At 33.7% G+C, this 18,240-nt stretch overlaps 1 protein-coding gene across 6 annotated transcripts in view; it reads right to left on the reverse strand.

Moving 5' to 3' along the window:
• STRN3 (striatin 3) overlaps positions 1–18,240 on the reverse strand; it is a 60,195-nt gene that overhangs the window by 9,009 nt on the left and 32,946 nt on the right. For 2 of the 6 annotated variants that reach the window (XM_040558252.1, XM_040558253.1), the window contains exons 8-10: positions 16,922–17,032; positions 10,091–10,231; positions 4,376–4,509 (exon numbers count right to left, since the gene is read on the reverse strand). In XM_040558252.1, coding sequence (XP_040414186.1) covers positions 4,376–4,509; positions 10,091–10,231; positions 16,922–17,032 — 386 coding nt within the window. The remainder of the gene's footprint in view (positions 1–4,375; positions 4,510–10,090; positions 10,232–16,921; positions 17,033–18,240) is intronic. The other 4 variants (XM_040558257.1, XM_040558258.1, XM_040558254.1 and 1 more) reach the window with 3 other exon arrangements.

An 18,240-nucleotide genomic window follows, 5' to 3' on the forward strand; every position in this document is an offset into this window, starting at 1 on the left:
GCTAACTCATGCACATGTAGCAAACTGAGGCTTACAGAAATTTAAGCCAAACATTTGTAATGTGTAATGGTTAATTTTATCGTATTATAACCCAGATTAAAGAATAGACCTCAATTCTTTGAAGATTTGCACTCATAACACATTCATTTTTCTTACAGTTGTGATGAACAGCCATTCAATAAAAGCAGGACCAAGTACACGTGTCCTTATTTAACAAGGAAAATTCAAGTCTTTTGTTGCTGTTCTTAAAATGGCTATTGCAATGGTAACTTCGTTCTCAGACATGCAGAGCAATCTGCTAAAATGCAAGGTACCAAATTTTCAGAACTTCCTACATTAAATATGGCTTTAAAGCCTTAAAGTTTTTAAAACAGATTTCAGTATCGTGCTTGTTTTAGAAAATACCGTGTACACCTTCCGAGAAATCTAGTTACACGTATGAACAGATGATTTTGGTTTAATTCCCATTGTCCACATTTCCAATGAACCTTGAAATCCTTACTACAATCAAGAGAACAACTAACACATCTTTAAAACAGAGATCCTTGTAACCTCTAAGAAAAAAATACAGTAGTCTATTTCAAAAAAAAAAAGTGTACCTCACGAAAACACAATCAAGGAACTTGGAAACGATATTTGCTGATTACAAAGAATAAATGTGATCTACACAATAGGGCAGGGCAAAATAGAACAGTAATAATATGTGATACTGCATCAATGTTATAAGGTATTGCAAATCGGAAGCCTCTCTGAACAGAAAGGCATGGGAACACTGCCCCATAAAGTCTTCTGTCCTACTGTAAATGTCAGAAGTTACAGAAAATCAAGAGAAGACAGACTAGAGCACCATTCAGCTTTAAGAGCTCCTTCTCCCTTTTCTCCTAAACTTCAGCGGACAGGACCAAGAGGGGTCAGCTTGATCCTAGTTCCTGGAACAATAAGGGGCCACAGAGCAAATGCTTGGAATAGTAGGGTCTACCAGAAACAACCTCCTCATCCCAACCACCCCACAAACACACACAAGAATTATGTCTAGCCCAAGAAACACAAAACACTAAAAACAACAACAACAACACTTAACCACAATCTCCTGAAACTTAGAGTACAATAGAAAATAACAACACCACATATCAACCTTACCATACAAAAAAAGAAAACACTAAACAGATTAGAGAAACAAATAGAATTGGAAATGCCTACTTCATAATACTTGTCCAACCTAATCTAATAGGAATTGTTTTTGCCTTTATTTTGTTTGTCTGTATGGGAATACAAGGAAAACTCCTCATTCTGCTTTACAAACCAGCAGGGAAACAAATTGGGGAAAAAAAAAGGCATAGGGAGGGAAGCTCTTCCCCACAGTCAACAGAATCCTTATGGCACAGTAAGGAGACTTGCATCCTTCTCTGACTATCGCAATTAACTACTCACCTACAGCAATAACAAAAATAAGAAAATAATACTTAGTAACTGTAGTCAGTATCTTTTAATCTTTTAATGTTATTTTTTTTAATATGTTGCAGCTTAGGAGATTTCCAAATGTAAATGCTCTGATAAATGAGGACTTTTGGATATGCCACCAAAAACTACCACCATCCTGTGCAGGTATAGAATCAAGATTATATGATTTAATTGGAATATTTGATTTAATAATAACATCGCTTCCTCAGGGTACAAACAGCTGCGTGCACTAAAGTAAATATTATAAACTACGTATTGAAATACATGACTATAGATGACTGTACTCTGTTACAGTATCTACACCTTAAATGACTAGTCTTGTGGACAATTTGTGCACTAATATATTCCCATACAGAAAAATATTCAGCTACAGTTAAAATTCTAAATATTTAAAATTTAATCCCCATCCTGCGCACACATTCTCTCCTTTTCAAAATATGACCCTCATCAAGGAGTGATATACAGAAGCTAGTGGAGGCCTGCTGTGGTTTTTGGGAGGGTGGGGAGGTTGTCTTTTGTGTGTGTTTTGTTTTTTTTTCCCACTATAATAGTTCACACCTGAGTTATTTGAGGAGTATGGAACTACTGCAAGCAAAATGCAAGTGAAATTATTGAATGTGCAGTGGTTTTTTTGGTTTTAACTTAAACATTAACTTAGCTTAACATCAGCTGCTCATCTGAAGACTTACTGGAAGAACAGGTGGCTTCAGCGAGGGTTACAGAGGCAAGATACTAACGTTCTTCAAGTACTGTATTACAAGTACAGGCTAAGAAATGGTCTTACTGTATTGCACATACATAGTTATGTGGAAGCTACTTCAGAAATTAGGGACTACGAAGGAATTTTTAACCTGAAAGAACATTGTGATGGGGAACTAATACCATCTGAATTTCAGTCTCTCTAGATCCACACCAGGACAAAGATTGCCTTATTCTTAAATAAAAGTATTAATAAAACTTTTCCATCTGTGTTATTTGATACTCCAAGTTTATCTTTTCTGACATAGGAGGAAGTCAGAAATCACCACGTATTTTTCAGATACTCTTGTGAAAGTCCCTAAGAGCACTGCAGAGGAAGCAGAGAAAAATGAATTAAGGTTACAGCCAATCACTTCTCATTCCTATTTGGTGAATAACCTAATCTGAAGGGGAAAAACTTATTCCTATCTCCTGTGTCCTATATCAGCCAGATAATCACGAATTAGATGATCGCCTCATACACCTCCCAAACCAAGCTGTAAATCAAGAACCTTTAATGAAAAGGTTTTGATGAAAAACTTTTGAAAATCCAACTACTCTGACATACCCATCAGTAAAATGGGAACAACACCAAAGAAAAACCACCAACAGAAACTAAGTTCAGAAGATTCATCTGAAATTCTAAACTGCTTTATATTCTCTCCCAAGCAAGTTAGTGTTCAATGAAGGATAATTTAGAAATTAACTAAAGTAGTATATAAAACACTATGTAAAAAACCCAAACTACTCAATTTCATAATCCCCAGTGGAATTTAGTACAGGTCAGAAACCTGCAGGTTAGGGTACTATTTTACCACCAGTTCTGGACGTTTCAAATTTTAGCACCTTAAAGCATGTTCAACAATAAAGTTATCAAAAAAATTTTTCTTCCATATCCACTTATTCATAGATTTTATTGAAATTTTTTAAATAAGTATTATTTTCTACACATTGCACATGATCCTCATGCCTGTCTACAACATTTTACATATGGAGATTTTTGTTATATAGAAGGCAAAATCCTGAGAAGAATAAGATGCAAAGAGCTGAAAATGATCTTTGATTTTAAGTTACCTTATTTCTCAGAAGTGTTATGTCATTGAAATGAAACAGACAAACTGAAGATTAACCTTTACTGGGAACAAGACAATATATAAAAATATGGAAATACTGCAAGTATTTAAAAAAAGTACTTTCATTAATTTTTATACAGTTCAATAACAGAAGGATAGATAATTAATGTTTTCATTTGTGATTGAGGAAATATAACTATGCAACACCCTACAATAAGGGAGAAATGTAGGTTTTAATTGCTGTAATGAAGTACTAATATTTCTACCCATTACAAATACAGAAGTACAACTATGATTAAGTAAAAGCTGTGTAGTTTAAGTATTTTCAGACCCTGTAAAAAGCTATAAACAATTTATTTCTTCACGTTGCAGGTTCTAAGATTTTAATAAAAACCCTAATAGTGTTTTCCAATACAAACACGCTGCATCTAACTTGAAAAGTTATACATAGTTATAGAAACAAAGTGAGGTACCTTAACAAAGCCAAAAAAACACAAGACACTTTACAGTACATTATGTAAGACTTACCTGAACATTTCCCTAATCAGGCAAATTTACCAGCCAATGAAAACAATATTAATTCGAGAAAACACTACTGGCAGTAGCTTAATTAATATGGTGAAAAGAATCTCAGAACTCTTAAGATAATAATAAAAATATTCCCTAAAAGTTTATATCTGAAATATATAACAATGTATATTCTATGCTGTTAACTGTATATAAACATGAAGAGGGGAGCAAAGACGTTAACATCAATATTTGTGTTTTATGCCATGTCTTCTCAACACTCCATTACAGTGTATCACTGCCATTTCTTTAAAAGAAATTCATGTTAAGAAGTCATTTTATGTCATAACACATCCCCCCAGAAGAAAAAAAATGAATAAAATTAAATAAGAAGAAAATAAACAAGTCATCTTACTTAACTTGGATTTCCCAAATTACTTAGCACATTCACAAGGTGCTCCCTCCTCCTCCCATTAAAGTTTTTGCTACTAAAAGCTCTGTTCTCCACATCTCTTAATATTCAGGGTGGGGGTAGGGAGCAACTATCATAGATTACATTAAACTGTATAAAGAATTTTAAATAAAATTGCACTTACATCATAACTATAGTCTGCATCATTTGTTACTGTCAAGTCTGCAAGGTCTCCAAGGCCCAGTACACTTAACAAAACATCATCAGAACCCATAATAAATGACTTGCCTCCTCCAGATGGAAACGTTATTGGCTCAGCTACAAAGAACAAAACAGTTTCTTTAAGTCTCAATGTAATAATTTAATCTTCGATGAAAAACTGCATTATTCATCACTTACAGGCAAAGCAGAGTTTAGAACTGAACTTGTATGCACTACATACCAAATAAAACAGAGCATGACAACACGCACACATGTGCAAACACACATTAAAAACAATTCTTAATCATTTCTGACATTTGATTTCAACTTACTTCACACAGACAAATTTTTGTATGTAAAAAGGTCACAAGAATGAAGTGACTTGACTGACATCACTTTGCAAGATCAAAATTATGTCCCAGGTCTCCAAATTATACTTCATTCACTATACCACATTGCCTTTCTACCCATTTGCAAGTAAGTCTCTGTGTTTTATACTAGTCAGACATCTCTATTTGCATGACTAATACTTTTTATCTCAGAAGTTAAAAGCCTCCTGCAAAATCTCTTCTACTTTCAGCTGTCAGATTAAAAAAAGGAAACATCTGTTATTCATGAATTCCCTCTTTCTTAACAGGGATTTGGATTCCAGATGTTTAAAATACACTCAACTGGTATTTACCTTCGTTAGCTGTGCTTTCCCCAAATTAATATTTAACGTTTCTGTTAATTACCATTTAGAATGGAATAAATACTAGTTATGTATGACCATTCTGAACTCACATCTGAATAATAAAATTTTAAACATTCATCCATATTCTTTACAATCTTCAACAATCCTGTATTACAACTTCTACAATACTAACAAATACCAACTTACCGGTGAGGAATATTACTAAAGGCTTAAACACTGTTATACTTCAGCATATTATTAAAAGCTGCTTTTAGTTATCAATATTCCTTTTTGCGCAAAAATTGGGACATTTGAAAGGTAGAGCACTTTAGACAAACTTCAGCAAAGTACGAACTTCAGTTAAGTGCAAACATCTGTAAAAAATGCTAAATCTTATTTGACACCTTCAAAAGTTAATTCTCCTTGACTTTTAGATTTCACTGATTTGGAATACAGAGTTATAGTCTCACTGTAATGACACTCCTCAGTTTTAATCCTCTCAGAAAAACCCTGAAGCTCAGAAAATAAAGCTTCCAGAGCTGAAAAATGTCCATAACCTTTTTTTTTTTCCATTACAGAAAGTTCCAAACAAGAGGACTAATAATCAATATATTCCTTTTTTGAAAGTATATCTTTATTATACTACACTGCCACTATGTGAATGATAACCACAGCAGCTGAAGAAAAGTGACTAAATTACAGGTGCCTGCTATCATTGCTAAGGCAATCAGAAGTGTGCAAACAGGAGCCAGCACAGTCAGATCAATAGATAAACTTTAGTATAGACAAAAACAGCACTTCAAGAGTAAAACAGACTAATACTTGGAAACTACTAGACTATTAAAAACACAATCTTATTAGCACAGACAACACAAAGTGTACAATTGCATAAAAAGAGCAAACAGTATTCTGTGTACAATTGTCTCTTTAAAAGATTCACAACCCACGCAAAGGTCTCAACTCAGAATACATTAAATTCACATCCCAAATAGCTTACCATGCCCTTATATAAGCTTTTAATTTTTGTTAGTATTTTACTAGAAAGCTCCATTTGACAGTCTATTCCAAACCACACACATTTTAAAAGAAGCCATATTCCTAGAAAACTCCAAATTATTTTCCATGGTTCCACCTAGTGTTTTATTATGGATTCTTTTTCTGTCATTGTTGTTCAGTCATCCATGCTTACTAGACGAGATCAGGATTTTTAAAGATTGTTGTTTTACTAAAAGTGTCTGAGCTGACAGGGAGATGCAATATTTTTATATGAAGCAAGAAAAAAAATATCATAAACATTGTTTGGGTTAACTTAAACCACGAAATCCTCAAATGAATAATATTCCTCCTCAATTACTTAAGACACTAAGATATTCCTGGTTCTTTTCTAACAGAAAAAAAAGAAGTGGGAGGAAAAAAGGGATCCCAATACTTTATCTGGAATTTCCAAAACTGACTCACCTCCACCATCTTGACAAGGTCCCAGACTCCTAAGTACAACTATACATTTACAAGCCAAATCTCCCAAGTCTTTATAGTAACAGAAACAGAGCTGCTGATCACTGGGAAAAGGAAACAGTACACTCACTTGACACCTGAGGACGCTTCCCATCCCTGTTGTGATGCCGTGAGTCTTTTTGAGTCTTATTTGATCTTTAGGACAGGACCACAGGGTTTAAATCAACTCCTAAATCTGACATACTAATACTTTGTCACATTAATGCTGTCTGTGCTTAGCAGATCAACCTGCATGAAAATATGCTTTATACTAAAAGTGAAGCACTACCACAGAAAAACAATACCACAGTAAGAGTCTATGCATAAGTCTGTCAAACTTCATTTGTATCAGAGGTGAACATCCCTTTATTTAAGGCTTCAAAATTAATGCTATCCAAAATTCAGAAATGTGTTTCTCAACATTAAAGCTGCCAATGTTTATAATACATAGTTTAACTCATTTACACAAATATTTTAAATAAGACATTCAAAAAAAGGTTAAAAGTATTTCAAGTTGTGTGGGTTTTCCTTTTTTTTTTTTTTTTTTTTTTTAAGTATACAGCAGAGAAGTAATACAACAGAAGATGCATGAAGTTATAGCTATCAAAAATAAAGATTCATGCCTGGGCATACCAAAAATGATACATCGATAAATATATGCAAATGATGAAGTTAAATTACTTATCAAATGCTTTTTTTCGTAAAAAATCAGAATATTTTTCTATCCTAATATCATACGTATGTTTAACTGAGTTTGCAACCAATAAATACCAAATAAAATTATGATAAGTTTGGTATAAAAAGAAACATGTACTAAGTGCATGTGTGCTAATTCAATGTAAAAAGTGTACTAATGCAATGATTCAGTATTTGCTTGTCCTTCTTATCCTGAAGTTAGACATCATATACAATTAAGTCAAATTCAACCAGTAATATTTGTACAGAATTAAACTGCTTTAATCAAGTATCTATGTACACGTGACGTTGTTGTCTACTACAGGACATGGACATCTGATCTCATTTTCCAGAAAGTTAACACCTACTACAGAGAAAGTTGCAGTAAGTACCCAAGCAATTAGCTGTTACTACTGTTGTTTTTTTTCTTTGACAGAAAACCACCCCAGTCTATGGATGATCAAAAAGAACAAGAACCCGTGAAAACAGTAATTTGCTATACAACATGTTGGATGAAGAAACATGCTGCAGTTCATTCTGTTTCTCCAAAGATCTTGCAATATGGCAAGATGAAAACACTGATTTTTTACAGCTGAAAATATAAAATTTAATTATAGCGAAACAATTTTCTCATCATATTTAACCAGGCACTTGAGTAAAAAAATAAAAACATTAACTTTTAGAAACGTAAAAGATATTCCCAGCCAATTAGAACCATAGTTCTAATAGAATCATGCTTTCTTCCCTGGGCCCCTAACTCTCACCAGGAAAAAAAGAAACAAGTGAGCTTAAACACTTCATTCTATACATGAAAATAAGTTACCAACCACTCAATACGTAACAGAACTGGAACACTTTAAGCAGAGTGTAGCATAAACGTTATGTACAGTCATAAGAACATTACAGCTTGGTAATGTTCATTAGGCTAGTGTGCCCCAGAGGACATATGATTGATGCGTAAAGCTGTCTGCAAAAAAACTTAACTTTTAAAACATAGCAGAATAAAAAACTGAGCAATATCAGCACCTTACGATAATGAACTACTTTGCCCTTGTTAAAAAAAACAGACCTAGAAAGAATACAAAGACTACACTAAGTTTGCTTGCTTGTAATTTTGCACCATCTGGTATAAAAAGACAGACTTAAAGAGCCACATAACATTGAGGATAGAATTTCTGACCAAACAGTAAAATTTACACTCTATTATTCCACTTTGAAAGGTATGCAGAAACCACACGTAACACATACAATAATTAAGATACTCCTGTTACTGCTCTTAATGAATAAAGCTCAGCAAACTGAACTGATAAACTGAAAATATATGAGCATATTAAGTAGCACGGAAATACAATCCTGAAGGCACACTTTACTTGAGAATAGTTTAGATGATCTTTATTTGAAGTATCATACGGTCTTTGTGCTACCATGTTCAAATTTACTACCTACTTTTTCAGAGAGAATGTTGTGTGCCATATGACTTGAGATATAAAGCCTCTTAAATAGACGAGGGTTACATAACTTGCCCTTAATGCGTTCCTCTGCACAACATGTATGGCCTATGGACTGAGGGACCTGTAACTGTAGGGTCAACATGCCCATAATACCTTCACACAGCCAGAGTAGTCTTACTTAAAATGCCTAGTACAAAGCATCACATTAAAGCACATGGTACTGAGAAGCCTGGTATCTCTCCGGTGTCTATCACACCACTTTTATAATGATACTGCAAGATATATGCATATATGTATTAAGCAAGGTGAAACTTCACCAGTAGTAGGTGTTTTTATGTTTGTTTGGTTTTTTTTTTTTTTTTTTCTTTCTCCACAAATTGCACTCTACAGGTGAATTTGATACTGGTGCATCTTTAAACTGTAAATGTAAACAAAGATAAAAAAGGCAGTAAAAAGAAGGCTGAAAGACACTTAATAGTTTAGAAGAGCATTAGAAAATCTCCCTGAAAAAATTCAATTTTTCTGCTTGTCTGGGGACAGGAATTTGAGGTGGAGTGGGTGGGATGACAGCAGGGATTATGGAAGAACAGAAGAACCAATAAGCAGCGTCAGTAAAATGCAAATTGTTTTGACTTTTAGGATAGCTGATACCATACCAGGGTTTATGGGTCAAAGATAATCCTAAAAGAGCCAAATTTGAATTTGGTGGACTATTATATTTTTTTTCAGTAGAAGACAGATAATTTACACCACATTATTCTCATCTTGAAGTTACTACAATGAAATCTATTGCTTTAAAACTAAAACCTTAAAACTGAAAATGGCAAAAAGCTGAGTAACAAGATTTTCGGCTATTTAGATTATCATTTGCCACTAACTTCCATTGCTTAAGGTAATCCCAAAACGGGAACTAATATTTTGTAAAGAATTGCCTAAGTATACAAAGATGCTATGTAAAATAGGACAAAAGAATTTAAAAATAGTAAATAAACATTAACCTTGTGGAAAAAGAGACAAGTTAGTCTCAAAGCTTAAATAACCACTTTTAAACTTCAATGCAAACTGTGTATCAAGTTTTAATACTCACCTTTTCCCCCAACCAATAACACCCTATTTGTACAAGGTTTTGCTAACATCGGGTCTGCAAACATGGATTTAATACTGAATAGGTTCAGAACACACAGCTGTACATAAAGTTGTTTGAAAATACTTATAAGAAAGGTCAGTTACGATAAGCCACTGGGATTCAAGCTGTAGTCTCGTAAAACCATTTGGGAAGAGCTGCAAATAATAATGATGTGGCAATCTGCAACTCCGTTAAGCTTTATAGAGGGGACATACGTTACAGTGTGTGCTTTCTAGAAGAAATCTCCTGTAATATAATAAGTAGCTGAATTTTTTGTACCTTCCTCTGCTCTTGCACCTTCATGATCAGTCATTCTAGAAGAGGGTGACCTAGATTGATTAATGATTCCTGAAGGGATGTGGGGTATCTCATCATCGCCAAGATCTGCTATCATGTCGTGAAGTTTTGTCCTGTTGACTCCTGTAAATTAACGTCAGCAGCAAAAATTCATTTGATTGCTACCGCTTGACTTGACAGAAGTCTAAAAATCTATTAAACTAAGTAAACAAGAACAACTACTAATGGGACCTCATTCAAATAAATACAATGCCTTTTTTTTTTCCTTTGTATATTAATAAAATTGATCGTTTGGAAATCAAGAGAAATAAAATGCATTAGATCTAAAACTGCATGCAAACAGTTTGAATTCACCAAATCAAAGAATAACTGCTTTGTGTTCTGCAGATCTATTTTATAATTTCCTGTAGGAGAGAAAAAACCTCAATCTTACATCCCTTGTGAGAAGCCAAACATCAAAAGAACATAATTACTGAACAAAATACATATGAATTAAACATTTGCTAATAGTATTACAGAACTTTAACTGTACTAAACAATTTAACATTGAAACACAGTGCAAATAAAAAATAAGCTTACAAATGAGGGAAAAAGTACAGATAAATCATAATGGGGGTGCAACAAACAATTAACTTTCCCTGCTTTTGAATGGTGTTCAAGTTATATAAAATGTTTATTAAATACAAGGCTAAGCATGCTTCCACCACTATATGAAACTGCAGATGTATACCACATCTACTATATAAACATGCCACAAGAAATAAAATATACTGAATTATGTGCATTAAATTCATGATGTAGGTACCAGCTAGCAATAGTATGTTTTAATTAAAAAAACTTTTTAATTAAGTTCATTTCTGCTTTCAACTTACAGCTTTCTTATTAAAAAAGTCTTGAACCATTATGTGAAATTTCAGTGATAGACTCTTTTTAACAAAAACAATCCACAATGATATAAGACACAACCAGATTTTAATCAGTAAGGAAGTCCTTGCAGGTATTGCTGCCAGTTATACTGCAGAACATTTTAAACAAAAATGAAGACAGCACACCTACGCTGACCCCTCAAAAAAACTGCTATGGAGCATATTTTTCTCTTAAGCTCACTACAGTGCAAACACTTACTACATTTAAAAGGGCATATTAATACTTAAATAACTTTCTAACATATCCATTATTGGTCAAGTAAGCTTTAGGAAGCAATTTATTACACTCCAAGTTGATGTGCCACTTAAATACAAACTAAACAGAGCCTTCATTTTATAAAATAGCAAAAGGTAAACACTACAATAAAAGATCACTTATCAAAAGCAGAACTGTATGTTTAAACACTTAAACTCTAAAACACTCTTTGAATTAATACCTGATCATTTCAGATTTTTAGATCTTACTTTGACAAAAATGGTTAAAATATGGTTAAAATATGGTTAAAATTCATGTCATCAAAAATAAGTATCCATCAATAACTGAATACTCTGTAGATAATGCACAGAAAGATCACAATGAAAAATACTTCTGCAAGTGGAATCACGGCAAAAACATTCCATGCATAGGCCAAGAAGGATGTTATATAACTATTCGCATGAATAGTTATAAAACACGCTCATTTTGCCAAACAAACTAGAACTCCTTATACTTTTTTGTACTTTTGTTATTCTTCTTACTTTGTTTTATGGAACATGTAGTATTTCCATTAAATCTATGAAAGCTGCTACCCAGAAGTTGATTGAGAACAAAGATGGCTTCCAAAAGTTTCCCTTATGCAACAAAACATACTTCTTGAATGGTTAAGTTTCATTTCACTCCCATATATTAGTGAGTCTAGAAACCTACAATCTCAGGTAATGAAATATTGAAAGTTTTCTTCCCTGGTTATAATGTTTATATAGAATCATTTCAAATAAATCCAGAAGTAAAGCAATATTATTCCCTTAAGAAAGATAGAGATGATAAAGCAAGGATTAATAGAAAGAGACCTGCTTGAGTTTTGGAAGAGATGGTGAAAGCTGATAAAAATTTCTTGCAAAAAGAATTAATAACAGGAACACGCAACATTCCTATAAACGCATGAACAGAAAAGATTTCATTGCAGTTAGACTTGAAAGCACGAGAAGCAGCTATCAGGAGGGTGGGGGGCACAAAGTATGTGGTACAGTCATTGGTCTTATCATATCACAGACGTTGAAGTCCAGAAAATAACACCCCTCATTATACAACTGAAATGACCTTCAAAGTTTTGCTGGCCCACAGTTACACTGCATTTTAAGTCTTGACTGTGTTACTGTCCTTTTGTGCACTTCAGCTTACAGAGTTTGATGATCTATCTACCATATCATCTAATCACTTCTTGTAGACATCAGCAGACTGAAAAGAGATGTATTTGCCCTGAAGAGCACAGATCTAAAAAGACTCCTCTGACCAAGGAGGTGAAGGAGGTCCCTCCTCACTCGTATGAGGAATATCTCCTATGCATCAACACTTTTTTCCAATAGCCACTAAACTGATGTGGTTAAGATCTCATTTCAAAGGTGTACCAGTTAATTGCAGTCAGCAGGTGAGATATTTATAAAAGACATTCTTAAAGGTCTCAACATTCTTAAAGGTCTCAACTGTACAGACTGCAGAGCTTGCTTTTGTGTCTTTTCTATTCCAGTTGCTTGTCAGCCAGCAAGCTGACAGCTTGATGGTGATCATCAGCTGATATACTCTTGAAGATATTATAGAGCAATCACTAAGTTGCATGATAAAAGTAACAACTGATACCCTGAACTGTCTACTTGGATATACTCTTTGCTCTCCAGAAGAAAACACATCTGTCTTCATGTTGATAAACCCAAACTATTCAGGGAAAATGCCAAAAAATAACTTAGGAGATTTTATTCACATCCAAACTGAAAGCACCTTTTGTAAGTGCTCTCATCCTGAACATAAGGGCATGAGAAGATTGCCTCAGAGCATGCTCTGGAGAAGTAACTAGCAGTAGTCCTGCTCACTCTGCTAACCACTGCTATCTTGAGCCAGCCAGTTATTTAGTATGTCACTACTTAGCGGATTGTCAACCTTGCCATAAGTGTCCTTCAGCAAGTTAAGTCACTTCTTGTCCTGCAGGCATTCACCTCAGAATGGCCCTCAATCCACCACACAATAGAGGGAGAAAGGAGCAGACGTCATTTCAAACTGCTACTCTGTACTTCATGCTAAAAAGCGTCAATGCTCATGATTGGGAGACCACCACAGAAGACTGTAGAGATTTCTGCTTTCTATTAAGTGTGCCTGCATATCATTGTTGAAGTGTTCTAGATGTTACAAAGATCTTTAAGGATTAGAATGTGCTGACTCCGCATAAGCAGTTATGTTCTAGTCTTCAGGATGAAAGACAACAACCAGCGAACATAAACCCGTTAAGAACAAAAGCAGAACACCTAGAATCTCCTTCAGAGATCAAAAGAGAAAAAAGGTAATCAAATATTCAGCACAAAAAAGCTGTGGTCTGACATGTCAAACAGATTGTATTAGTGCCAAGATGTAAGTCAGAATCTAACAGTGATCCTTCTGCATCAACCTGTGATGCAATCAAGATGGTTAAATCCAAATCATTCCATAAATAGAAAACAATTAGACTGAAGCAGAAAGAATGAGAGAACTGTCAAGGACCAGGAAAAGAAAAAAAAACATCTGTAAAAGCACCTCCATTTAAAGTGATCTAGACATACAATTTAAGATGTGAAAACTATTTTTCTAACTGCTAAGAACACAGTCTTATCTAATTGTATCAAACTGGACATGCACCATTTCCACAATCATGTCGTGAAAATTTGAGAAATGGTATCTGAAAAACAATTAACGCCTGATTTGCCTGCAAAAGCTTATTTTATCCAACTTGGGCAAAAAGTTTAATACATTAAATTTAGCGTATTAATGTAAAAGGTAAAATTGTAAGAAAACACTTTTGAAGAAATCAAACCTATTTATAATAGATAAATAAGGAGTTAAGTCTAGAATATACTGTATGTGTCTTTAAAAAAAGAGACCACAACCTCAATAGCCAGGGTTATTTTACTGATTATATTACAAAGGTAATGTAATTAAAGCATGTTGTTTTTTTTTTTTTAATTCCTTTCATACGGAAGTAGTACTTCCGCATAATACTTAGACTACCCTGTCAGATAACAAAAATGAAAAAAGGAAAAAAAAGCAGGAATTACATTATGAAGACGTGTGTGTCAGCAGGAGACAACCTAAATCACGGTGTTCCACCCAGAAGAAAGCATATGAATGCAAACTACAGAAGTATCAAAATAAATCACATCAGTTTCTGTTCCCTTATTAACCTCCACAAATGGAATGAAAGTTACTATATACCTGACCTGTGCCAGGGCCACAAAGATCCTGTCATGAATAAAACAGTCTAAATGTATATTATGGGATAGTTACCAGAATCTGGTCCAATAAAACCCATTAGGAATGTCTGCCCTCAAAACACTGCAAGGCAACCTGTCCTACCCTAAACAAGCTTTTATTGTGTATGAAGTTATGCTGTTCAATTACCTCAGTGCTTTAAAGGTCAATTTTTAATTAGAAATTACTATCATAGATCTGACAACTACGGAATCCCACAAACCAACCCGTAAGACTACTAATATGAGCTCAGGGATTCCCAAAATATAATTAAAATTAAAAACAACAACAAAAAACTAAACCACAACCAAAGCGTTAAACAGTGACTTGTAACACCTCACAGCATTGTGACACACAGTTGTCTCATCAATATTTCTCTTATGCAAACATATCCAAGTTTCAAAATGACTTTAGATAAAGAAAATACTTCTCTTAAGTTTTGACAGAGGAACACACATCGTCAAAAGACAATATAAGTCAAATAATAACCGACGACAACCATGTCATATCATTCATGGTGCAAAATTTCATGTGTTACTGTTTCTAGCAACTGCAGGAAAGCAGAATGAAAGAAACACGTTAACCTTTTCAATTTTGCAATTGAACACTTCAGATAGAATAATTACTACTTAATCTAAGTGACTGTCTAACAATTTAATCAGCACTATTGACCACTAAAACATCGTTTTTTTCTAATGGGTGAGGATTATGCTCCTCTTCTGGAAGCTGTAAGACCGCTGCAAATTGGGAAAACAAAATGATTGTGAAAACTCTTAACTGCATAGCAGCCAAGTAAGATATAAGTGCAGGAAAGAATTTTTTTTTTTTTAAACAAGCCCAAGTAATATCAACAAAACAAACAGGGAGACCTGGAAATGGCTTTTCATTCTATTTATATTCCTACAACAACACTACTTGTCACTGTTTTTAGAGCTGCTCACCTTGCAGAAGCTAGAAAATGCTACCTGGTATGGGGAGTGTGAAAAGGTTAGAATCAAAAGTATAGTTTTGAGAACTTTCATTATGAGATAATCCCAAAGGAATTAATATTTTAAGAGAAGTAAGAAAATCCCCTAAATACTTTTTTCCCCCAAAATCAAAACATTTGCTGCTATTATGCAGCTACTACATAATGTAGTCTAAAATGTGGAATTCACATTCCAACAGTCTAAAAGGTGAAGTTCACTAAGAAAAATTCAAATAAGAGGTACATTTTAATATTAATAGGAGGTTTCTAACCTAACAAAATACTTCATGTGAACTTGATTGTCAAATGCTTATTTACATGTTAAATGAGCGTTATCATCCAGATTACTACCATAAATTCTAAAAATCAAACCAAAGACTGAATAAAAATATCTTAATACTCTGGAAAAAAAAATATTTGTGTGCACACCTGTATGCACGCATGAGAGTCATGCAAAACTGCTGAAAAACAACATGCACCAACTGAATTGTGTTAGAACTTAAAGTAATCTCAAATCTTAATGAATTACAGAAATCTTTATGAAATGTTATATTTTAATTACCACCTGATTTAGTTAGTACATATTCACATAATTTTTTTTTCAAATACAGGTTTTATTTTTTCCTTTAACTAAATATAGTTAGAAACTGTAATAATATACTTCCAAAATAAGAAACCTGCTATCAAGGGATCTTTTCTATGCTAATTTAATAACATTTTGCCCACTAATAACTTTTTAGAGCTGATGGTAAAAGTTACAAAATAATTTTTAATATGTAGTTAATGTTTAAAGTCTAGTTTAACATAGTTCAAAAAGGGCAACCAGTCTGAAAACTCTTAAAGAGTAAAGAGGCATTAACCAAAACACAAACTGCTCAGAACAGTGAAGGACACCATAAAATAAAGATTATATAATAAACAAAGCCGCAAAAGAACTTAATCAAATTACAAGCCTTTTTTTTTTCTTCCATTGTCATCTTGCCTTAGATTGCAATAGTAATTAGAAGACCATAAACAGCAGTTATAGCTTGATTCAAGCTCATGATTAAAACAACCCACCACAACACCCAAAACATTATGTCATTTTTACATTATTTCATTTTAAGAAGTGGAAAAAGCTTCAGTTTTCTTTCAGCACTTTCCGGAGTAGAAACAACCCCAAAATGTAAATTGTTCGCTATTTTTGTACTCCCATTACAAAGCAGTTCTCTTTACCTACTTAAGTTTCTGTGTTTTCAACACATTTGTCCCATCTAGTAAATGGCTCGAGATATAGGTTTCAACATTCACATTCAGCAGTTAGAAAGTTAAAGTTGGTTGCCCCCGTTACAGAAAACGATGTTTAATGGAAATAAATAAATAAAACAGAACTCATGAGGAAAAAAAAAAGTCTTCTATATAAATAAGCAAAAAAGCGTTGCATTACAAGATTCAGAATCTGCACTTACTCTTTACCCCTTTCTTCCCCTTTCGTTCCTTCTTGTACTGTTCCTTCAGTTTACTTATTAGTCCCTGGTCTACATCCCAAACCTCAGCAGTTGGGGACAGGTCATCTTTGTCTACATGCAGCATATTATTAAAAGAAAAAAAACAGCAATTGGCAATGCAAGCTGTTGGCGATTTACTATAATAGCTGTATAAGAGCATCAATAAAAGTTCTTAATAAATCTTTAAAGGTGCAGTCTCAGTTTAAAGTTTACAAAACACTAAATCTTGTTTCAGTTTTCCAAGGCACTGCTTAATATCAGTTATATTTTGGAAAACTGTATGTTAATTTGTTACTAAGGAACAAACAAATTAAGCTTCATAAGTAACTTCATGTTACATACTTCAAAATACACAAAAATTCATTGGTGCTCAGAAACAATTACTGCATCTTTAGAAAGACAGTGTTAAGAAATTATTCAGCCAGTATTGAATAAGCAAATGAAAGTACTCATGCTGTATTACTCATGAAAATGCAAGCTGAGTAAGTCAGTGCCAATTTATTCATGAAGACCACCATGCATCCTCTCGCACTCATTCTACATGCACAAGAAACCTTGATCCTACATATAAGGAGGGGAACAAGCCTACAAATACAGCATTTCACGTGAAGATGGATGAAATTAATTCACAAATGTGAATAAATTGCATTTCAGCAATTACATTATAATCACTAGAAAATACCACATTCCGCAGTTATTTTAGAATATTTGTCTTTTTCTGTTTGACAGTAGTTAATATTCATTTATTATCCAAGTTATTTATTATCCACAAAAAGTCAAGTCTCCACCTTTCTAAACTATCTCAAACATTTCTGGAAAGACTGAATTAGGAAAAGCATAAACGTGTTTCTAAGATAAGGTAAATGTAACATTTGCAGAAGGACTTTAGATAAAGAACAACTGAGCATCAACCCAATTTGGCTTACACACTAGTCAAGCTTACACTCACAAAAGATATTAGACAAAATAATAAAACTAGGTTCCTCAGTTCCCAACTTCCAGTTATGCCTACAATATCAGTGTCTCCATAAAACTGCAATTACTGATGTTATAACTATTTGAATCATAGAAGTACGCAAGAGAAGCTGTATACAGCAAAGAAAAAGAAACAAGCATTAGGAAGCAAAACTTAAACTAACTGCCCTTGGTTTTATAAAGTACAAATGTGTCAAGACAAAACATGACAAAGAATGGTAAAATATTCTAGGATACTGATGCATCTACCGAAAGACCATCATTCAGGTAGGGCAGATCAATGACAAAGAAATAACCTTGATCAA

Source organism: Cygnus olor, chromosome 5 (assembly GCF_009769625.2).
Source record: "Cygnus olor isolate bCygOlo1 chromosome 5, bCygOlo1.pri.v2, whole genome shotgun sequence".
Classification (NCBI taxonomy): domain Eukaryota; kingdom Metazoa; phylum Chordata; class Aves; order Anseriformes; family Anatidae; genus Cygnus; species Cygnus olor.